Raw genomic sequence first — 23,689 nt, 5'->3', positions numbered from 1 at the left:
TGTACACACTATTGCACACGCCCCCACACATAGCCCCTGCACACACCTCTGCAGACACCCCCTGTACACACTATTGCACACGCCCCCACACACAGCCCCTGCACACACCTCTGCAGACACCCCCTGTACACACTATTGCACACGCCCACACACAGCCCCTGCACACACCCTCTGCACACACCCCTTGCACATACACCCTGTATATACCCCTGCATGCTCCTTATGTACACCACTGCACATACTCCCTGCACAGACCCTGTGTGCATCCTCTGCACACACCCCCTACATGTACACCCTCTGCACACTCCTCCTGCACACACCCCATGTACACCTTCTGCACACACTCCCTGCACACATTCTGAGTACACCTCCTGCACACGTGTACAGCCCCTGCACACACTCCCTACAACATCCACACACACTCCCTGCACACAGCCCCTGTATACAGCCCCTGCACACACTCCCCGTGTACACCCTCTGTCTGTGTATACCCTCGTCTACTACCACCATACGTACCCTCCACTACCCTGCCTTGTGTATCACCTCCCAGGCTGTGACATACCAGGGATGTTGCCAACGAGCTGGTCTAATCTGGGGTGAGGGTTTCTGGGTGCCCCTAGACACCAGGAGAAAGGCCGGGAGGGGACACCCCTGGGGCTCTGCACTCACTCCACCAGGCGCTGGGCCACAGTAGTACGGTGACACAGTAGGTGTCTTGAGCGGGATTAAAGTCTTCCCAATAAACAGGCTGAACTCTGTCTTCCTTGAAAGCTCTGTAGAAGGACCTCACCGGGATAAACACAGGGGGACCTTCCAGGGCGCCGTCAGCCATGAGCCACAGTGCTGGGCCTGTTACATCTCTGGAGGTTCTGGGGTGGAGAAGGACCGGCCGTGGGGAGTCACTGGCTGGGGAGAAGCTCAGCTCCCGCCCACCTCTGGGAGGCCCGGGGCTGGACGGGAGGCGCAGCAGACAAGGCTCCGGGCGGGTGCTGGGGGGTCTGGAGGGGTACCCGCGTGGGGGTCGGGTCGGGGGGGAGTCTAGGTGAGTCGGGGGTCCCCGGGGGCGCTGGGTTCAGGGTGGGAGCGGAGTGTGGATGGGGCAGGGTCCCCACGCCCACCACCAGCCGCGATTCCACCGCGCCTACTGGGGGTTTCCCCGGGAGGACACGGCGTGTGTCAAGGACCCGGGCCTAGAAGGCGGCCGCGCCCAGTGATGCCTTGACAGGGCGCTATCTGGGGCGGGGGCTGGGGTCGCGTGGCCAGGACCTGGGAGAACCGCCATTCAGGAGACACCCCCGCCAGGCTCTTGGTTCCGCCCACGCAGGCTCCGCCCCTTCCCCCCGCCCCGCCGCGCAGGCCCCGCCCCGTCCCGCCAGGCTCTTGGTTCCGCCCACGCAGGCCCCGCCCCTCTCTTAGCCTCGCCCCGCCCCGCCGCGCAGGCGCCGTCCGAGGGCTCCGTTTGAAACATGGCGCGGGCTGGGCCTCGGCTGCTGCTGAGCGAGGAGGCAGTTCGGGCGAAGAGCGGCCTAGGGCCTCACCGCGACCTGGGTGCGCCGGAGGGCGGGCGGGGGTGCAAGCGTGAGGGTGGCAGGGGGTGGTTGCCGAGCTTCTCGGGGCGGCGGCGGGCCGTGGGCAGGCGGGACCCCTCTGCGCGGCGCCGCGGGCGTCCGGAACGGTCGCGGGCGGGCGGGCGGGGCGCGCGTGCCCAGGTGAGCGACCCACCGCCCGTGCCCAGGTGCGGCCCCTCCCCGCGTTCGGGTTCCCGCGTCCCGGCCCCTGCCTGTCTAGCGGGCCACTGTGGTTCCGTGACTGGGGGGTTACATCCGCTGAGAAGAGGGAGCCAGCCCTGCTGCCCAGGAGCGCAGCCCGCCCTCCCGCTGGGGACCCCCCCCTGGTTCTCCTGGGCCCACTCTGTGGTGATTGTCGGGCTCAGCCTTCTTGAGGATGTTGGTGGCCGGTTTCCTTCTTGTTGGCTTATTTTTGTCTGGTTTTGGCGTCAGGGTGAAGCCGAGCTCATAAACTGTTGAGAAGTGTTGCCTTCTCTTTTATTTAGAAGAGGTTCTGTAGAGTTTGTGCTCATTGTTTGAATGTTTCCTGGAATTTTCCAGTGAAACCATATGGACATGTCAATTTCTGTTTTTGAAGGTTTTAAATGACAAATTCTGTATCTCTGGTTGTTAGAGAACCGTTCGTACTAGTTCACCGCGAGCCGGCTGTGTGGGGTTTTGTGGAGTTGGCTTATTTGAACTAACTTGTGGAGTGTGTGTAGAGTTGTTCCTGGTGTTCTGTTGTTAGCCTGTTAATGTCTGTGTGTGGTCTGCAGGTGTTACTGGACCAACAGGTTCAGTCAGGTGCTGTGGGGGCCACAGGCCGATACACTGAGACAGCGGGGTTTGCAGCAGAGAAGGAGTTTAATGCTGGCAGGAGCCCAGCAGGGAGGTGGAAGGGGGCCTCAATCCATCTCCCCAAGGAGATCTGAGCGTTTTTTTTTTGTTTTTAGACGGAGTCTCTGTCGTCCAGGTTGGAGTGCAGTGGCACAATCTCAGCTCACTGCAACCTCCACCTCCCAGGTTCAGGTGATTCACTCAGCCTCCTGAGTAGCTGGGATTACAAGTGCGTGCCACCACGCCCGGCTAATTTTTTATATTTTTAGTAGAGACAGGGTTTCACCATATTAGCCAGGCTGGTTTTGAACTCCTGATCTCAGGTGATCCACCTGCCTTGGCCTCCCAAAGTGCTGGGATTACAGGCATGAGCCACCACACCCAGCCTGAGCTGGGGTTTTTGAAGGAACAGGATTGTAAGGGGCTGGAAAATTGGTGTTGTCAATTGGTCAAGGTAAGGGCCATGGAATTATCAGGGTGTGGAAACTGCATTCTTTGGTGAATCCGCTTGTGGGGTCCTTTAGACCAGCTGGCATCAGTCCCCAGGTCCTGAAAGAATATCTCAAATGGAAAACTTAACGGTTTATAATGTCCAAGTTATTATCTGTAGAGTAGTTAAGGGGAACTGTAACCTCGTGACAAAGTCCACCTGATCCTGAGGCAGTAGGCACCACGTGGCTCTGAGGAAGCAGGTGAGAGGGCAGCTGACCTCGGGACACACCAAGTCCTCCCTTCTTCCCTGATTAGTGCTACAAGGTTTACAGGGATATCCCTTTTCCTGATGTTGATAATCTGTGTATTCTTTCTTTTTTAGTCTTGCTAGAGGCTTGCGAATGTTATTGATAGTTTCAAAGAACCAACTTTGGGTTTGATTTTTCTCCAGTGTTTTTCTAGTTTCAAATTTCATTGATTTCTGCTTTTTTTTTTATTTCCTTCTTTCTGCTTGCTTTGCATTTATTTTATACTTTTTCTAGATTCTTGAGGCAAAACTGTAGATTATTGATTTGAGACTTTCTTATTTTCTATTATAAATAGTGCCACAAGTTTCCCTCTAAGCACTACTTTAGCTGTATCCACAAATTTTGTTATGTTGTATTTTAATTTTCATCCAGTTCAGCATATTTTAAGAATTTTCCTCAATACTTCCTGTTTGACCTGTGAATTTTTTGTTTGTTTGTTTTGTTTTTGAGGTGGAGTCTCGCTCTGTCACCCAGGCTGGAGTGCAGTGGCACGATCTTGGCTCATTGAAAGCTCTGCCTCCTGGGTTCATGCCGTTCTCCTGCCTCAGCCTCCCGAGTAGCTGAGAGTACAGGCACCCACCACCACGCCCAGCAAATTTTTTTTTTTTTTTTTGTATTTTTTAGTAGAGACCTGGTTTTACCGTGTTAGCCAGGATGGTCTCCATCTCCTGACATCGTGATCCACCCGCCTCGGCCTCCCAAAGTGCTGGGATTACAGGCATGAGCCACCGCGCCCGGCCTGACCTGTGGAATTTTAGGAGTATGTTTTTAACGTTCCATGTGTGGCTATTTTCTTGTTATTTTTCTGTGTGATTCCATTATGGCCAGAACATAATCTGTATGATTTTAATTCTTTTAAATTTGTCAAGGTTTGTTTTATGATCCAGCATCTGGTCTATGTTGTTGAATGTTCCAGGTGCACTTGAATGTGTGTGTATTCCGTTGTTGAGTGGAGTGTTATGTAAATACATAAATATCAATTAGATCCTGTTGGTTGATGGTATTGTTCAGTTCTTCTGTATCCTTGCTGATTTTCTCTCTAGTGACTCTATTAATGACTGAGAGAGGGGTCTGGAACTCTTAACTATAATTGTGGATTTGTCTATTTCTTTTTTCACTTTCTATGTTTTGAATCTCTATTTGTTGAATTACATAGCTAGGATTTTTATACCTTCTTAGCGGACTGACCCTTTTAGTATATGTAGTCTCCCTCTTTTTTTTTTTGAGACAGAGTTTCCTTCTTGTCCCCCAGGCTGGAGTGCAGTGGCACGATCTTGGGTCACTGCAACCTCCGCCTCCCAGGTTCACATGATTCCTCTGCTTCAGCTTCCCGAGTAGCTGGGATTACAGGCACCTGTCACCACGCCTGCCTAATTTTTGTATGTTTAGTAGAGATGGGGTTTCTCCATGTTGGCCAGGCTAGTCTCGAACTCCTGACCTCAGGTGATCTCTGCCGGACTCCCAAAATGCCGGGATTACAAGTGTGAGCCACCGTGGCTGGACCTTCTTCCTCTCTTTTCCCTGGTAATTTTCTTTGTTGAGACATCTGTCTTACTTGATGTTACTGTTGTTACTGTAGCTTCTTTTGATTGGTTTTTGCATGGCGTATCTTTTCCTATCCATTTGCTTTGAACTTTTAACCTACCTGTATCTTTATATTTGAAATTAGTTTCCTGGTTCATTATTTTTATTCACTCTGCTAATCTCTGTCTTGTAGTAGTGTTTTAGGCCATTTACATTTAATCTAATTGTTAAATATTAGAACTTAAGTGTGCCATTTTATTGTTTTTTGATTGTTTCCTGTGTTTTTTCTTCTGTTACCGTTTTTCCTGCCTCCTGTGACTTACTCGAATATTTTTAGTGTCTCATTTTGATTTATCTGTTATGTTTTGGTGTATATCTCCTTGTATGGTTTTCATAGTGGTGGCTATACAAATTACAATGTATTTATGTCATTCAACACAGTTTACTTGTACAGATATTTTACCACTTCTAAGTGAAATACAGAAACTTTATCACCATTTAGGTCTCTATCCTCTCCCCTTTACAATTTAGTTGTCTTAAGTATTTCCTCTGTATACCTTGAGAACCATATTATTACGATTTTTTTAAATACCTAGCCTTTTCAATAACTCAGGAGGAAACATATTTATTTGCATGTTTATCTGTTCCGTTATTTTTTCTGTATTCCACAATGCTCTAGGTTTCTTTCTTTTGTTTTTCCTTTATATTTGAAAAAATTTCTTCAGCAATTGTCTTAGGGCAGGTCTGCTTGTGACAAGTTCTCTTCGTTTTTCTCTACAGTTTTACAGTTTTCATCTGTCATCTCCATTTTGCTATTAAACTGCTCTTGTGATTTTTTTGTTACTGTATTTTTCTTTGAAATTTCTATCTGTTTGTTCTTTATATCTTCTGTTTCTTTGCTAAGGCTATTTTCCCTTTGTCTCAAGGGTTTGTAATTGTTCATTGAAGTATTTTTTATGACAGTCACTTTAAAATCCTTGTTAGACCTGACTTCTGTGTTCTCTCTTGGTGGTATCTGTTGTTTGACTGTGTTTTCTCATTCAAATTGCCCTTTTTCTGGTTCTTGGTCATTTTTTATCGTATTGTGGACATGCTGGGTATGATGTCATGAGACTCTGCTTCCTGTTTAAATCCTCTTACTTGAGAAGACTCCTCACTCGAGCCTGCTGGGTGCCACCTTGTTGCCGGCACAGTCGTGGAGCTCTTGTCTCACCCACGGCCTCTGGCAGACCCTGCTGGCTGGGAGGGTGAAGGGCACCACCTCGTTCTAGCCAGGCCAGGACAGCAGTCAGGATCCATTCTCACACCCCAGTGCTGGCTGCTGCGCAAGGCCAGGTGTACGAGGGGCATTTGTGTGTGTGTGTGTGTGCAAGTGGGGGTTTGCTTGCAGGAGGGCTGATGATGTGAAGTGTGTGTGGTTGCAGGAGGGTTGATGATGTGAAGTGTGTGTGGTTGCAGGAGGGTTGATGATGTGAAAGTGTCCTGCAAGGCCCCTCCTGGTGCCAGGTGGACGAGGGTGTGTGTGTGTGTGTGTGGTTGTGTGTGTGTGTGTGGTTGTGGGTGGGTGTGTGGTTGTGTGTGGGTGGGTGGGTGGGGGTTTGCTTGCAGGAGGGCTGATGATGTGAACAGTGTGTGTGGTTGCAGGAGGGCTGGTGATGTGCAGACAGTCTGTCCTGCCAGGCCCCTCCTGGGCCTTTGGCCGTCGAGAGCAGGCTTACGGTTTTTGGTCTTTTGGTGTTTCTGGGCTGCTGGCTTCTGTAGCACCCGGAGTGGGATGTGTAGTAGATAAGCAGAAACAAAACCCCAGAGTCAAGCCAGGGACTCAGCGCTGGGTTCTCTCTCGAGTGCTGAGGCCCCTGGCTGGTTGGCTTCTGTTCCTTTCAGTCCCCCAGTGCTTGTTCCGTATGTTTTCCTCCAGGGCGGTGGGTCTAATGTGCGGGAGGAGCAGGTGAAGTGTGTCCCCTCCATGTTGCCTGGAACTGGAGGAGCTCAAACCAAATTTTAAACTTAATCAAAACACATTCTGGTTGGGCGTGGTGACTCATGCCTGTAGTCCCAGCACTTTGGGAGGCTGAGGTGGATGGATCACTTGAGGTCAGGAGTTCGAGACCAGCCTGGCCAACATGGTCAGGAAACCATAAGACTGTCACGGAAACCCTTTTCCTTCAGGAGCATGAGCCAAAGGTCAATGCACCTTGTCCCCTCCTGACCCTGTCCCGGTGGCAGGGTATGGGGGACAATGAGCTGCTTGTCCTGTGTGCCTCCAAGTGGGGCAAAACCAGGCAGCGTCCTTCTGTTTAGCTGCACCTGGGATGCCTGAGGGCTACCTGAGGAAACAGGGAAACGTGGGGTTTTAGTAGAAACGCCGTCTCTACCAAAAATACAAAAATTAGCCGGATGTGGTGTCACGTCCCTGTAATCCCAGCTACTCGGGAGACTGAGGCGGGAGACGCACTTGAACCCAGGAGGTGGAGGTTGCAGTGAGCCGAAATCGCACCATGGTACTTCAGCCTGGGCAACAGAGTAAGACTCCATCTCAAAACAGAAACAAAAAAAACAAAACCTATTCTAAAACATAAATGTTCCCAGGAGAGGATTGACGTATTCGGATCTAAACTGCCTTTGTGGTTATGGAAACTTTCATCTTGTAGTTAACGTTGATGTAATGACTGCTTATGGGGTGCGCGGAGCTTGCACAGCCCAACCACAGTTGTAACAGGAGGACAGCAGAGAGGTTACCCAACTAGTGGGTTTCAGATGGTGATGGCTGCAAGGGGTGACAGAATTGAGCAGCCAGAAGTGGAGGCGGGAGATGGTTTAGAAGGTGTTCCTGGGGAGAGACGGTTTTGGAGGGAGAGGCAGTAAAGGTGGGAAGAAGCGTGTGGGCTTGGAGGTATTGTAGAGATAAACATAAGCTGAAACTTCAGGTACATTCCTTGCTTGTCAGTGCTGATATTCCACCTCCAAAGGAATTGCACTGGGTTCTAGGTGCCTCTTTCAGATTACGAGGGTACATATCTCTCCAAGAAAAGCTGAAAATACAGAAATGTGTAAGGGGGAAAATAAAGGGATTTATTCCACAATAGGACACTTGTGTTAACATTTGTCTTTCAATCTTTTTACATATACTGTTAGAGGAAGAAATGTTTTGAATGACCCTTGTCAGGCACGGTGAGGAAGGCTTTATTCAGAACCATCGAGGTGGGCCTGGGGCCACTGCGCTGGGATTTTGCAGTGGGGGAGAGAGATGGAGCTCAACTCCAAGTACAGCAGGGGCCTGGGGGTAGTTTATAGCCGAGGATCAGGGCAGGGGCAGTGGATGGCACATGACTGAGAGGACACGTGAGGAATAAGGGGATTTGGGCTAAACCGACCGAACAGGATTATTGCATAAGAGAGGCCAGGGTGACCAGACACCACCTGTGGGATCTGGGGATGAGGAACCTGAGCAGATACTGAGGGTGGGGGTTTTGGCCGCACTAAACTGGACTTTACAAGGAAGGGCACAGATGGCCGAGGAGAAGATTCAGGAGCCTGAGTAAAGTTGAATTAAACCAAGAATCTGTGTCAGTTTCTACTCTATATCCAAACACCAAGAACTTGACTGTTATTATAATAATTGTTTGCAAAATAAGAGATTAAAATCTCGTAATGTTTTTTTATTCTTAGCTGAGCTTCGGTCATTGTCTATTCCTGGAACTTACCAAGAGAAGATTACCCACCTGGGACATTCTCTGATGAGTTTAACGGGTCTGAAATCTTTGGATCTCTCGCGCAACTCATTGGTTAGTCTGGAGGTAAGTTTTAGGTCTCTTTCTTAAAAGAAAATTTATTGCTATCAACATCAGTGGAAAGTCCATTCACCGCAGAAACGGAGTCTGTTTTGTAACCCTCTGCTTATACCTGTAAATGGTACACTTTGTGTTGTGTTTTTTTGTGTTTACCGTGGGCTACATTTCATACACATCACGTTACGCTGTGTTGTAGCCCTCTGATGACGATGGTTATATCTTTAAAGGAAATGAAATGAGACCCCTGAGACTTAGTGAGTGGCAGCGCAGTGGCCCTGGGGCTGCCTCCTGGGCTCCTGGCGGGGTCACCCTGGAGGGAGATGCCTAGGTGGTGGTGAGGGGAGCTGTGCACACCTGCCATGGCCTGATTGGCGCGGATAGAACCGTGGGATACGCCTGCCCCGGGCGTGGTGCCTGAGCATTATGGAGGCCGCGTCTGACACCAGCTGGGGAGTCTGCTCCAAGTCAGATGCGGACCCAGCCCAGGCTGCACCCAGTGCTGCCTCATCTTTCCCCCTTCCCAGGCCTCAGCTTTCTCATCTGTGAAGGGGGGGAGGGCCTCCCTGATGGTTCTCACCTGTAGGGTGACGTGTGGATTAAATTGTGCGTGTAAATCACTCAGCTTGGTGCTCACTGAGGTGGCCTCAGTAGATGCTAGCTGTGCTTAGTTGCATTACGCCGTGGCACATGTGGGTTCCATAAACGATCATCTCACCACGTGGGCCGCCCTGACGGTTCTCACCCCGTAGGGCGGCATGTGAATTAAATGAAATTGTGCGTGCAAATCACTCAGCTTGCTGCACACCGAGGCCTCAGTAGATATTAGCTGTGCTTAGTTGCATCACGCTGCGGCACATGTGGGTTCCATAAACGATCATCTCACCACGTGGGGCCCAGAGAACTTCACAGATGAGAACGTGTTTCATTTTTCTACTTTTGCTGGTAATGACATGTATTTATTGCAAATGCATTTATTAAGTTCGTTGGTCAGTGTGTGTTGCTGGCTTATTTCACTGTGTATTTCTTTTTTAAAGTGTGAACAAGTTCACTGTTTTCCTATTGACAGGGCATTCAGTACCTGACTGCATTGGAGAGTCTCAATCTCTACTACAACTGCATCTCCTCGTTGGCAGAAGTGTTTCGGCTCCACGCCTTAACTGAGCTCATGGACGTGGACTTCCGGCTGAACCCTGTGGCGAAGGTTGAGCCTGACTACCGCCTTTTTGTTGTGCACCTGCTCCCCAAGCTCCGGCAGCTGGGTAGGCGTCAGGCAGGGCCATGCTCACGCTTTTGTCCCCGCGGGGTATGGGAGTCCTGGTGGGTATCTGTGTGCTCAACGTCACATGCTTGATTCCTTCTGGAACAGGGAGTTGGTTTTCTACACTGATGGCTTGAGTTCCTGCAGACACACAGCTCTAGCAGCCCTGTGTCTGGACAGGACAGGGCTGGAAGGAGAGCACCCTGGGAGGGCGCAGGGCTGGGGCCGTGGGAGCACAACCCTGGACCAGGCTGCCCTGTCCTGTTCCGGCGCTCTGCGTCATGGCTGCTGGACTTGGGCACGTTCCTGAACATCTCCTGTCCTGTTTCCTCGCATAGCACCCGGGCGTCGTCTCAGGTGCAGCTAAACAGGACACTGCCTGGTTTTGCCCCACTTGGAAGCACACAGGACAAGTAGATCATTGTCCCCCACGCCCCGCCACTGGGACAGGGTCGGGAGGGGACGTGCAGTGACCTTTGGATCATGCTCCTGAAAGAAAAGGGTTTCCATGACAGTCTTGTAGGCAGAACTTCCAGGGCTCCCACAGCGATGCCCAGTAGGGAGGGTCCCTGGGTTGGGGCAGCCACAGGTCACCTTCCCGTCCGCCTCCTGCCTCCCCGGAGGCATTGTTGCTGTTGCCGTTGCTGTGAGCGCCTGGTGGCGCCTCTGCTGACCCTACCCCAAGTCACAGATCCAGGAGAGAGCTGGGGCCTCAGCCCAGGGGCACACTGACCAGAGTCCATGGGGGAAGAAGAGGGTGCAGGGTCTCTTACCTCAGTCCTCCTGTGTGAAGTGGGGGGATAAGAATGCCGTGTTGACATGTCGTGGTGGGGAGACCTGAGTTAATATCTGTAAGCTCCCAGACTGCCCGGCATGGCCAGGGGCCTATAAACGTTCACTGGTTATTTCTGTTGTTAGGGTCAGACCTACCATGCACCGCTGTTCAACACCTGCCCCTCCTACTAAGAACCTAGGACCTTATCAAAAACAAAAGAATCACAGAGTCCTGACTATCTTGTTAGAGCAAAAGACCAACAGAATCACAGAGGACAGAACACTTTCTCCCACTGCGAGTGCCCTGAACAGGCTGTTTTCCACGGCTGTGGGAGCATTCAGGTTCTTTTAGAGAACTGAGATTTGTATGTCAATTTCAAGTAAACAGCAGCTGAAGGAGGCCCCGCAGCTGAAGCACGTTGGTGGGTGATGTGCCCAGCCCCTGGGTAATGTCTGTTGTGGGCGTCGGGACTGAGGGCCAGCTGGGGTTTTGCCACCCACCAGATGAACACCCGGCAGCCGTCACCCTGTCAGCCCCGTGAAGTTCATGTGCAAAGCTGCACACAGGAGGTGGGAAAACGGGTGGAGGAGCGCCTGGGCGCCTCAGCGAGTAGACTGGGCAGGCTGTCTGGGGCCGTTGTGGAGCCGTGCAGGGCCGTGTCACCTCATCACAGGGAGGGCTGGCCTGTGGTGTCTTGACGGCGATGTGATCACACGTGTTTGTAAATGGAATTCTCACATTTTATTTAATTTTTGGGACATAGTCTTGCTTCGTTGCCCAGGCTGGAGTGCAGTGGCGTGATCTCAGCTCACTGCAACCTCCGCCTCCCGGGTTCAAGCAATACTCCTGCCTCAGCCTCCCAAGTAGCTGGGATTACAGGCGCGTGCCAGCATGCCCTGCTAATTTGTGTCTTTTTAGTAGAGATGGGGTTTTGCCATGTTGGCCAGGCTGGTTTCAAACTCCTGGCCTCAAGTGATCTGCCCACCCTGGCCTCCCAAAGTGCTGGGAATACAGGCGTGGGCCACTGAGCCTGGCCAAATTCTAACATTTTAAACTGCACTGCTTTGCTACTTGGAGAAGCTTCTGGAGATGCTGGAAAGAGCTGTCTGTCAGCATGCAGCACACACAGCCTCTGTTTGGTGATAGTGTAGGTTAGTGGTATGGATTGAAATGTTTAAAGGAGTCCTCTTGTGAGAATGCCCCAGTCTGCCACAGTTTGACCATTTTTTAGTAACTAACGATCAAAACAATTTTTCTCTGACCTTCTAAAAGTGACTTGAGAAGCTGACAGTATCCCTGGGTCCTGGTGGACTTTGCTTCTGCAGGAGTTCAGCTACCCTGGGCACTGGGGGCCGGCAGTTGGCAGTGGCAGGAGCATCAGATGGGAGGGCAGCGACTGGGGGTGCATTTGTTGCTCTGCAAGGGCTGGGAGGCGCTCAGGGCGTCTGTGTGGCCAAAGTGAGACCTAGCTCCCAACATCACTGTCAGGGAAGACCCTGGCTCACCCGCTTATGTGGCAAGTGCTGGGCCCTGGACAGGCCCTGCTGCTGGCCTTCCAGAGCCTGAGCAGTGTGGATAGAGTTCTGTGCTGCAGCTCTTGGCAGCAAGGAGCGCCTCCTTGGGAGCATGCGGCGTGCATGCGTGGTGCTGGCCACCTGAGAGCCTGGCTGCGCTGCCTGACACTCTGTCCCCTGGGATGGGGCCGTGAGTATTAACAGTGGACCCCCCAAGACACACTGTCTGTTTCCAAACCCAATTAGGATTTTGCTGTTTAATTGTAAGAGGTTTGGGAGGAATAAGCGCCTAGTTTGTAGCGTTTATTTGGCTGATTAACCAAGTAACTCATAAACAGTTGAGTTTGGCTGTTTCAGGAGCTACAGTCCTTATTCTGGATAATTTTTGGAATCTTCAGTTCTAAATCATTGCCTCTGTCATCCAAGTTTTAGATTCAGAATCTTAGTGTTTCTACAGAGAAGGAACACAACAGTCTTGCCGCACGTGACAGATGCTTCCAGCAGTGGCGCTGGCAGTCAGAGGCACTGCGGGCAGCACGGAGGCGCTGGGCCGCCGGGACAGCCTGCTGCCCCGCGTGGTGCCTCCCGGAGGGGCTCGGTCCTTGGCTCCGCCAGGGTCATGGAGAGGCCCTGGTGGTGGAGGAGGCAGATAGCAAGGGCCTGCGTGTGGGGTGGAGGCGGCGTCTGGGGAGACTGCGCCAGCAGGAGAGGGTGGGCTTGGGGTGAAGGTGGGTTTACAGTTGGCTTCGGACGTGCTGCGTTAGAATTTACACAACAGTTGAGAGAAATGTTCTTGGAGTGCGGGATTTGGAACTGACTCAGCAGTGAGGCAAAGTCTCGGTGGGCAGAGAGCTACGCGTTGTTAGTGCAGGGCGGGTGAAGGCCGGGGTGGAAAGGTTGCCGGATGGTGGGGTCGGGGGGCAGGTCTCCTGGTGCACGTGTCTCCTGGGGACGTCCTGTGTGCTGGGTGGAGAGCGCCCCAGGTTGCAGAGGCCTCTGACTCAGCATCTTTGTGTGATTATCAGAATTCCTCCGTTTTTCTGCTTTGAACATTATATTGCGCTATTACTTACTCATTTCTTACTGTGATGCTATGGTTTTCAGGACGTGCTGTAGGCTAAATGGAGGCAGCATGGGAACTTGTCACAGAATTCACGTTACAAATGGGGGTTAAGATGTGTTGCAAGTTCCAAAGCGCCAAGGTTGGAGGCCTGGGGACCTTCTTATCTTCGGGGATTTACATGAGGAAGCTCCAGGAGTTCTTGGGTGGGAAGCCTGGTGGCCCCAGGTACGCACGTCCCTGAGGCCCAGCCCTAAGCACAGACCCAAAAGGCCTCCTGGAAGTTGCAGCCTCTCGGGCCGGGCAGGCTCCCTCCGTGGAGGCTTCTCTGGGTTACCCGAGTGTGACTTGAGAATCCCACCCCACACCCGGTGTGCACTTTAGAGAAAGGGTGTGCGTGTGTGTGTGCGGCTGCTCCTGTGCGCAGCAGTGAGCTCTGAGGGACAGGCGGCCTCAGCACCACGCTGGGCATCTCCGGGAAGCTGTGGGACCACCAGAGCCCAGCATTCCGGTGCTAGGTCAGTGGGAGCAGGGCTGGCCCTGAGGGGATGGACACCCTGCCCTGTGTAGATGCCCCAGGGTGGATGCAGCCGCCCGCCTCTTGCCACCTGCGCAGTCTTCTGTGGCCTTTTCTTCTAGACGATCGCCCCGTGAGAGAGAGCGAGCGGAAGGCTTCCCGACTGCATTTTGCATCAGAGGACTCACTCGATTCAAAAGAGAGCATCCCAGCATCTTTGAAAGAGGGCAGGTATGAACGGAAGTGCTACGGATGCCCAGAGTGTTTCTGACTGGCCTGCCATCAGGAGGATTAACTGAACGTCATTCACTGTGTGCCAGTCACTCTCCAGGGGCGGACACCAGGAGGGAGGAAGGTAGAGCCCGGCCAGCGGGGACTCAGTGGACGGTGGGACGGGGCCTCTCTCCTGTTCTCCACATTCCTAGGAGTTATTTCTAATATTGAAACTGTTGATTAAGGTAATATGTGTAAAATCAACTCAGCAAAGGGCTTGTCATGTCCCTCTTCCCAGGGCTGGCAGCTCTCACGTCTGTGGTTGCCTCTGCTTCTAGCTCTCGCTTCAGTTACTTTCTTAGCTGCCCATCCAACCAAATCCCATTTCTGGCCGTGAGCACGTTCAGCAGGACCCGCCTGCCTGGATGGAGGAGGACTCCTTCCTCCCCCGCCCTTTGTGTGACGGTGCCGGGATGCGCCCTCCTGTCTCCCTCCCCGTGGCTGGTGCTGGTGAGGCGGCCTCCGGAGACCGTGGGCGTGTGTGTGAGCCGGGCCTGCTTCCCCTTGCAGCCCCAGCCCTGCTGCCTGCATTTCTATGTTCGGTTGATAGTATCTGCGTGTATCCCAAAACCCTAGAGAGACTTCGTGCTTTGTTTATGGGTTGATTCAAGGGGCAGAAATCAGTGGACTCTGTCTGCATAGCCGTGGGAAGTGGTCGGATTGTACACTTTCTTGAGTACCGTTTGTCTTGTCTGAGGCTTTTAATCAAATCTTTTTTTTCTTGTGTGAGGTGCCTCTACTCGTTTTAAACTCCTAGTGCACGGGTCAGTCAGCTTTTTGTGTGATTGTTTTGGGCCCTGGAGGCTGCGTGACCTGTCCCATCTTCTTAGCTCTGCCTTTGCAGGGCAGAGGCAGCCAGTGGCAGTACAGAAGCCAGGACGGTGTGCCCGTAAGATGCCCGCCCACAGCGCAGGCAGGGGCCCCATTTGGGCCGTTTTTTGCTGACTTCTGTTCCAGTGTCTCCAAAATGGCTCTGCGTCCTTGGGATCGCCTCTTCCCTCAGATACCGGCCCTGCAGCACCCCCCGCCCGACCCCATTTCAAACCAGGCTACTTGCTGCGTGGACAGCGGCACTCTAGTACCTGCACCTTCTGCTCATGTGAGCCGTGTGGGAGAAGCTGTTCCGTGCCCCTCCTGGCTGCTGGTGGTCTATGCAGCCGCTGGTGTTGTTTGTCTCGGAGGGCCTCCCTCCAGCCCTGCTCTCACAGGCCGTCTTCCCCTGTGTCTCTTCACAGAATCTCTCCTCTGTGCCTGTCTCTACGGGGCCAGGTTTCCCCTTCTTAGAAGGACACCAGTGATCATGGATCAGGGCCCACCTTAATGGCCTCATGGTAATTTGATTGCCTCTGTAAGACGCTGTTTCCAAGAAAGGTTGCATTCCCAGGCACTGGGTTAAGGACTTCAACATATCTTTTGGGCGGGAGGTGGGGGCACAGCGCCACTCCTGACACCTGGAATCCTGCACCCTGGCTGTCATCGGCAGAGGGTGGGGTAGGGGGAGGGGGCACAGCACCACTCCTGACACCTGGAATCCTGCACCCTGGCTGTCATTGGCGGAGGTTGGGGTAGGGGGAGGGGGCACAGCACCACTCCTGACACCTGGAATCCTGCACCCTGGCTGTCATCAGCAGAGGGTGGGGTAGGGGGAGGGGGCACAGCACCACTCCTGACACCTGGAATCCTGCACCCTGGCTGTCATTGGCGGAGGGTGGGGTAGGGGGAGGGGGCACAGCACCACTCCTGACACCTGGAATCCTGGACCCTGGCTGTCATCAGCAGAGGGTGGGGTAGGGGGAGGGGGCACAGCACCACTCCTGACACCTGGAATCCTGCACCCTGGCTGTCATTGGCGGAGGGTGGGGTAGGGGGAGGGGGCACAGCACCACTCCTGACACCTGGAATCCTGCACCCTGGCTGTCATCAGCAGAGGGTGGGGTAGGGGGAGGGGGCACAGCACCACTCCTGACACCTGGAATCCTGCACCCTGGCTGTCATTGGCGGAGGGTGGGGTAGGGGGAGGGGGCACAGCACCACTCCTGACACCTGGAATCCTGGACCCTGGCTATCATTGGCGGAGGGTGTTGGGGGGGGGGGGGGGCGGCACAGTGCCACTCCTGACACCTGGAATCCTGCACCCTGGCTGTCATCGGCGGAGGGTGGGGTGGGGGGCGTGCACAGTGCCACTCCTGACTCCTGGAATCCTGCACCCTGGCTGTCATCACTTGTTAGTTTCATGAGGTTTTCTTGTGGATTCTTTGTCGTTTTTTAAAAGAAAATCACGTCATCTGTGAACAGTTTTATTCCTTCCGGATCGGTATACCTTTTATTTCCTTTTCTCATCTTACTGCCTTATCTGGGGCTTCCAGCATGACGTTGGGAAGTCTGGCGAGAGGGAGCATCTTGCCTCACCTCCTGTCTTGGTAGGAGAGCATCTGGTTTCCAGTGCAGCCTTGCGCCTGCTGACCATGGATGATAGGTGTTGTCTTCACGCGGAGAAGGCTGTCTTCTACTCCCAGTTTGCTGAAAGGAATCATGAAGGAGTGTTACGTTTTGTCAAGTGCTTTTTCTGCATCTATGATGTGATCTTGTGATTTTCTCCTTCAGCCTGTTGCTTTGAAGGATTTTCAGGCGTTGAACCGGGCCAGGCACAGTGGCTCACACCTGGAATCTCAGTGCTTTGGGAGGCCAAGGTGGGAGGATTGCTTGAGGCCAAGAGTTGGAGACCAGGCTGGACAACATAGTGAGACTCTGTCTGTAAGGAAACTTTTTTTTTTAATTAACTGGGTATGGTGGTGCGTGCCTGTAGTCCCAGCTACTCGGGAGGCGGGAAGATCCCTGAGCCTGGGAGTTGGAGGCTGCGGTGAGCTATGACCGCACCACTGCACTCTAACCTGGGTGACAGAGTGAGACCCTGTCTGTAAGAGAAATAGAAGTCAGTGTTGAGCCAGCTGTGTATACCTAGAATAAATCCTGCCTGATCGTGGTATGGAATTCTGTTGGATTGTTGGATTCAGTTTGCTGATTTTTTTATTGAGGACTTTTGTGTCTATTCATAAGAGATACTGGCCTGTGGTTTTCTTGTATTGTCTTTGTCTGGTTTTGGTTTTAGGGTCGTGCTGACCGCATAGAATGAGTTAGGAAGTCATCTCTCTGCTTCCATCTTCTGGCAGATACTGTAGAGAATTGATATACTTTATTCTGTACAGTGAGCCCATCTGGCCTGGTACTTTCTGTTTTGGAAGGTTATTAACTATTGACTTGATTTCTTTAATAGAGATCTCTACAGTTTGTCTGTTTTGGCAGATGGTTTCTTTCAAGGAACTGGTCGTCTCATCTGAGTTGTCACGTTGGTGGGTCTAGATAGATGTTCATCACATTCTTTTCTTTTGTTTCTCTTTTAATGTCTCTGGGATCTGTGGTGATAACCCCTCTTTTATGTCGGTTATTCATGTTTTCTTTTTTCTTAGTTAACATTTCCTTTGCGTGTTATGGATTTTGAACTTTTGGATTAGGGCTGCTAAACCTGTACCTGGAACTCAGGCTGGCATTTCCACAGCTACCCTTGAGCTGGGAGAGGGGAGCAGACTCGGCGGGTTAGAGTGTCATAGTCACGGTCTGTACTGAAAACTGGCTGTTTTCCTGCACAGTTGCTAGCTGGGTTCTGAGTTCCAAAAAAGCTCATTCTGATACCTTTTCTTGTTTTTTATATAGTTGCTTTTTATGGAGGGCTAGAATTTGGAGCTCTTTTCTTTGCCATTTTTTGCTGACACCACTCCAAATACATTTTTATTCTGATTACGAGATTGTTTCAAATTTTTTCTCTTTTGTTATAATACATATAGGAATAAAGGAAGCACATATTCCGTGTGGTTGGAAATGCTGTATTCTAGTCAAAAAATAGTATTTTACTTGGCTTCACATTTACTTATATTAAAACTTCACAGTAGTATTTGATTGGTGTAAAAGTCACAAACATCACAGAAACTGATGAAAAGAAAGGGAGTAAAAGTCTTCACCCGCCATTCACGCTGCTGACCGTGACCAGCGGCAACGTGTGGATGCACTTTCCTGCTTTCTCAGGGTGAGTGCAGACCCGGAGCGCCACTGCACGTAAGATTACTCTTTATACCACACGCGACTTTTAACCTCTAGGTGATGAGAACAGAATGTGCTTCATACCGAAGTGGCACAGACACGAGGGTTAGTGATTGACACACCCGCCAGGTCGTCTTTGTGGACGTTCAGAATCATTGTGTCCCGGTGTGGAAGCTTCAGTCATGGATTCTCTCAGTTGAGATTGTCCACAGTTCCCATCTGTGAATTATCACGGAGATGAGAGTGTAAGATGACATGGGTCAATGTCTGTATGGCACAGAGGAGGTGGGGGATGCCCACAGAACTGTGCTCAGTGTCAGGCTTCAGGGAGGTCCCGGCCCCAGGACCCAGCCCCCTTCTTTGTGCAGCGTTCCGGAGAACTCAGGTCGCAGGCCCCGGGGAGTGGGACTGGCCTTGGGTGGACCAGGTGTCGTGTCATGAGCCACTCACAAAAGCAGCGTTCCTGGTCACTGCCCTTGGGTTTGTCTTGTGTACATATCTCTTAACTGCCTTTGTTGGAAACAAGGTCCCCTTTGAGCACATTCTTCTCTGTATAGAGGGTCACCATGCCAAGGTGGGTCCTATTCTGACATACCTCTGATTTCAGCCATTATGGAAACATTCTCCCTGAATGTGAAAGTGGACATTTGGAACACTTAACTTTCTTGATCACATGTATCTCCTTGTGGATGTTCTAGGAAAAGTATAATTTGAATTTTAACCTGCATAGCAGGTTAAAGACATAGCAGAACAGAACCTTCCAGAACTTTAATTTTTGAACCAATCCTAGTGGGGTTCTGTCCAGTGCTGGGATTTGGCCCAGTCCTGGTGGGGTTCTGTCCAGTGCTGGGATTTGGCCCAGTCCTGGTGGGGTTCTGTCCAGTGCAGGGATTTGGCCCAGTCCTGGTGGGGTTCTGTCCAGTGCAGGGATTTGGCCGTGTCCTGGTGGGGTTCTGTCCAGTGCAGGGATTTGGCCGTGTCCTGGTGGGGTTCTGTCCAGTGCTGGGATTTGGCCGTGTCCTGGTGGGGTTCTGTCCAGTGCAGGGATTTGGCCGTGTCCTGGTGGGGTTCTGTCCAGTGCTGGGATTTGGCCGTGTCCTGGTGGGGTTCTGTCCAGTGCAGGGATTTGGCCGTGTCCTGGTGGGGTTCTGTCCAGTGCTGGGATTTGGCCGTGTCCTGGTGGGGTTCTGTCCAGTGCTGGGATTTGGCCGTGTCCTGGTGGGGTTCTGTCCAGTGCTGGGATTTGGCCGTGTCCTGGTGGGGTTCTGTCCAGTGCTGGGATTTGGCCGTGTCCTGGTGGGGTTCTGTCCAGTGCTGGGATTTGGCCGTGTCCTGGTGGGGTTCTGTCCAGTGCTGGGATTTGGCCGTGTCCTGGTGGGGTTCTGTCCAGTGCAGGGATTTGTCCCAGTCCTGGTGGGGTTCTGTCCAGTGCTGGGATTTGGCCGTGTCCTGGTGGGGTTCTGTCCAGTGCTGGGATTTGGCCGTGTCCTGGTGGGGTTCTGTCCAGTGCTGGGATTTGGCCGTGTCCTGGTGGGGTTCTGTCCAGTGCTGGGATTTGGCCGTGTCCTGGTGGGGTTCTGTCCAGTGCTGGGATTTGGCCGTGTCCTGGTGGGGTTCTGTCCAGTGCAGGGATTTGGCCGTGTCCTGGTGGGGTTCTGTCCAGTGCTGGGATTTGGCCGTGTCCTGGTGGGGTTCTGTCCAGTGCTGGGATTTGGCCGTGTCCTGGTGGGGTTCTGTCCAGTGCTGGGATTTGGCCGTGTCCTGGTGGGGTTCTGTCCAGTGCAGGGATTTGGCCGTGTCCTGGTGGGGTTCTGTCCAGTGCTGGGATTTGGCCGTGTCCTGGTGGGGTTCTGTCCAGTGCAGGGATTTGGCCGTGTCCTGGTGGGGTTCTGTCCAGTGCTGGGATTTGGCCGTGTCCTGGTGGGGTTCTGTCCAGTGCTGGGATTTGGCCGTGTCCTGGTGGGGTTCTGTCCAGTGCTGGGATTTGGCCGTGTCCTGGTGGGGTTCTGTCCAGTGCTGGGATTTGGCCGTGTCCTGGTGGGGTTCTGTCCAGTGCAGGGATTTGGCCGTGTCCTGGTGGGGTTCTGTCCAGTGCAGGGATTTGGCCGTGTCCTGGTGGGGTTCTGTCCAGTGCAGGGATTTGTCCCAGTCCTGGTGGGGTTCTGTCCAGTGCTGGGATTTGGCCGTGTCCTGGTGGGGTTCTGTCCAGTGCTGGGATTTGGCCGTGTCCTGGTGGGGTTCTGTCCAGTGCAGGGATTTGGCCGTGTCCTGGTGGGGTTCTGTCCAGTGCAGGGATTTGTCCCAGTCCTGGTGGGGTTCTGTCCAGTGCTGGGATTTGGCCGTGTCCTGGTGGGGTTCTGTCCAGTGCTGGGATTTGGCCGTGTCCTGGTGGGGTTCTGTCCAGTGCTGGGATTTGGCCGTGTCCTGGTGGGGTTCTGTCCAGTGCTGGGATTTGGCCGTGTCCTGGTGGGGTTCTGTCCAGTGCTGGGATTTGGCCGTGTCCTGGTGGGGTTCTGTCCAGTGCTGGGATTTGGCCGTGTCCTGGTGGGGTTCTGTCCAGTGCTGGGATTTGGCCGTGTCCTGGTGGGGTTCTGTCCAGTGCAGGGATTTGTCCCAGTCCTGGTGGGGTTCTGTCCAGTGCAGGGATTTGGCCGTGTCCTGGTGGGGTTCTGTCCAGTGCTGGGATTTGGCCGTGTCCTGGTGGGGTTCTGTCCAGTGCTGGGATTTGGCCGTGTCCTGGTGGGGTTCTGTCCAGTGCTGGGATTTGGCCGTGTCCTGGTGGGGTTCTGTCCAGTGCTGGGATTTGGCCGTGTCCTGGTGGGGTTCTGTCCAGTGCTGGGATTTGGCCGTGTCCTGGTGGGGTTCTGTCCAGTGCTGGGATTTGGCCGTGTCCTGGTGGGGTTCTGTCCAGTGCAGGGATTTGGCCGTGTCCTGGTGGGGTTCTGTCCAGTGCTGGGATTTGGCCGTGTCCTGGTGGGGTTCTGTCCAGTGCTGGGATTTGGCCGTGTCCTGGTGGGGTTCTGTCCAGTGCTGGGATTTGGCCGTGTCCTGGTGGGGTTCTGTCCAGTGCTGGGATTTGGCCGTGTCCTGGTGGGGTTCTGTCCAGTGCAGGGATTTGGCCGTGTCCTGGTGGGGTTCTGTCCAGTGCTGGGATTTGGCCGTGTCCTGGTGGGGTTCTGTCCAGTGCTGGGATTTGGCCGTGTCCTGGTGGGGTTCTGTCCAGTGCAGGGATTTGGCCGTGTCCTGGTGGGGTTCTGTCCAGTGCAGGGATTTGGCCGTGTCCTGGTGGGGTTCTGTCCAGTGCTGGGATTTGGCCGTGTCCTGGTGGGGTTCTGTCCAGTGCTGGGATTTGGCCGTGTCCTGGTGGGGTTCTGTCCAGTGCTGGGATTTGGCCGTGTCCTGGTGGGGTTCTGTCCAGTGCAGGGATTTGGCCGTGTCCTGGTGGGGTTCTGTCCAGTGCAGGGATTTGTCCCAGTCCTGGTGGGGTTCTGTCCAGTGCTGGGATTTGGCCGTGTCCTGGTGGGGTTCTGTCCAGTGCTGGGATTTGGCCGTGTCCTGGTGGGGTTCTGTCCAGTGCTGGGATTTGGCCGTGTCCTGGTGGGGTTCTGTCCAGTGCTGGGATTTGGCCGTGTCCTGGTGGGGTTCTGTCCAGTGCTGGGATTTGGCCGTGTCCTGGTGGGGTTCTGTCCAGTGCTGGGATTTGGCCGTGTCCTGGTGGGGTTCTGTCCAGTGCTGGGATTTGGCCGTGTCCTGGTGGGGTTCTGTCCAGTGCTGGGATTTGGCCGTGTCCTGGTGGGGTTCTGTCCAGTGCAGGGATTTGTCCCAGTCCTGGTGGGGTTCTGTCCAGTGCTGGGATTTGGCCGTGTCCTGGTGGGGTTCTGTCCAGTGCTGGGATTTGGCCGTGTCCTGGTGGGGTTCTGTCCAGTGCTGGGATTTGGCCGTGTCCTGGTGGGGTTCTGTCCAGTGCTGGGATTTGGCCGTGTCCTGGTGGGGTTCTGTCCAGTGCAGGGATTTGGCCGTGTCCTGGTGGGGTTCTGTCCAGTGCTGGGATTTGGCCGTGTCCTGGTGGGGTTCTGTCCAGTGCTGGGATTTGGCCGTGTCCTGGTGGGGTTCTGTCCAGTGCAGGGATTTGGCCGTGTCCTGGTGGGGTTCTGTCCAGTGCTGGGATTTGGCCGTGTCCTGGTGGGGTTCTGTCCAGTGCTGGGATTTGGCCGTGTCCTGGTGGGGTTCTGTCCAGTGCTGGGATTTGGCCGTGTCCTGGTGGGGTTCTGTCCAGTGCTGGGATTTGGCCGTGTCCTGGTGGGGTTCTGTCCACTGCTGGGATTTGGCCCAGTCCTGGTGGGGTTCTGTCCAGTGCTGGGATTTGGCCGTGTCCTGGTGGGGTTCTGTCCAGTGCTGGGATTTGGCCGTGTCCTGGTGGGGTTCTGTCCAGTGCAGGGATTTGGCCGTGTCCTGGTGGGGTTCTGTCCAGTGCTGGGATTTGGCCGTGTCCTGGTGGGGTTCTGTCCAGTGCAGGGATTTGGCCGTGTCCTGGTGGGGTTCTGTCCAGTGCAGGGATTTGGCCGTGTCCTGGTGGGGTTCTGTCCAGTGCTGGGATTTGGCCGTGTCCTGGTGGGGTTCTGTCCAGTGCTGGGATGCTGTCATGTTATCATGTTACCTGGCTGTTGCTCACCGATTGTCCTTGGTGAGTCCCTCTTTAGCATCGCTGTAGTGGAAGCAACAAGACCCACTGCCCCACATTTGCAGTACACTGCTTCCCTCAGGGACCATGCAGGAATTTTCCTTCTCGAGGTCTGCGTGGGCCGGAGCATACGGCTGGCTTGGGTGATGCTGATGAGTTTGCTTTTCCTTACAGACCATGCCACCCCAGAGCCAAGTGCACCGAGGCCTCGGCCAAGCAGAGCCTGGTCGTGGACGCAGATGACGAGGCAGTCCTGAACCTCATTGCAGAGTGCGAGTGGGATCTCGGCAGGCCTCCTGGGAGCACGAGCTCCAGCCGGAAGGAGTGTGAGGCCGACTCTCGTGGTTCCCAAGGTGCGCTGCTCATCTGCCAGGACACCAGTGAGGCCGCTGGCTCTGGGATATATATAGTCATCACTGGCCTTGGAGTCCACAGTTGCACTTTTTGTGGGACTTACCTTGAAGGGTAGAATCTTCATGATGTGTCTTTGTGTGCTCTCGAATGCCAGCCATTTGGACTACAGAGTTACAAAAGGAGAAAGTTAAGGTATTTGAGTATAGATAGTCATACTGCATGATGGTTTAAATTGTATCCTTCTGAGATCACAGGAAAAGGCAAACTGTCTAAAATAGACAAGAAGCCTAGTATCCTGTGGGAAGTGGGGCTGACATCTGAGGCAGCTGCAGGGGGGCATAGTCACTGAGCTTGTAGGAAACCCTGAGCTCAGGCCGCCACTTGTAGACCTTTAGATCCCAACACGGGTGTCACGGAGACTCCATTGCCCGGTGGCACCGCCCTCCACTGGGATGTGCTGATAGGCTTTAGCTTCATTTATTCCACCTCCATTGTGAGTTTCTGAGAACTTTTCATGGAAACAGCAGGTGGAGACCTGAGTTTGGGCTGAAGTCTTAGGTTCATCTGTGCAAGGACATCTGTCCCGCGGCAGCGGTGCCCGAGCCGTGTCTTTGCCAGCACTGGGCGCTGAGTCCTTTAATCTTAGCTGCTCCGTCAGGGGGTTGTGGTCCCTGTTTATGGCTTTAATTTGCATCCCGCTGCTGTTGAAATACTGGCCGTGCC

At 53.4% G+C, this 23,689-nt stretch overlaps 1 protein-coding gene across 8 annotated transcripts in view; it reads left to right on the top strand.

Annotated features, from left to right (window-relative positions):
* The first annotated feature begins 1,409 nt into the window (after nucleotides 1-1,409).
* Nucleotides 1,410-23,689, top strand: part of CEP72 (centrosomal protein 72) — a 38,949-nt gene continuing 16,669 nt past the window's right edge. For 4 of the 8 annotated variants that reach the window (XR_010116282.1, XR_010116283.1, XM_063619620.1 and 1 more), the window contains exons 1-5: nucleotides 1,443-1,548; nucleotides 8,318-8,445; nucleotides 9,506-9,698; nucleotides 13,686-13,794; nucleotides 22,787-22,965. Coding sequence is in view for 5 of the 8 variants with exons in the window: in XM_063619620.1 (XP_063475690.1) it covers nucleotides 1,467-1,548; nucleotides 8,318-8,445; nucleotides 9,506-9,698; nucleotides 13,686-13,794; nucleotides 22,787-22,965 (691 nt within the window). In the remaining 3 variants the exon portion in view is untranslated. Of the gene's footprint in view, nucleotides 1,549-6,897; nucleotides 7,172-8,317; nucleotides 8,446-9,505; nucleotides 9,699-13,685; nucleotides 13,795-22,786; nucleotides 22,966-23,689 lie in introns of those variants that run through there. The other 4 variants (XR_010116281.1, XM_055245991.2, XM_055245987.2 and 1 more) reach the window with 3 other exon arrangements.

This window comes from Symphalangus syndactylus, chromosome 16 (genome assembly GCF_028878055.3).
Source record: "Symphalangus syndactylus isolate Jambi chromosome 16, NHGRI_mSymSyn1-v2.1_pri, whole genome shotgun sequence".
NCBI lineage: Eukaryota > Metazoa > Chordata > Mammalia > Primates > Hylobatidae > Symphalangus > Symphalangus syndactylus.
Note: the sequence above shows the minus strand (reverse complement) of the source record. Positions and strands in the feature narration are given on the sequence as shown.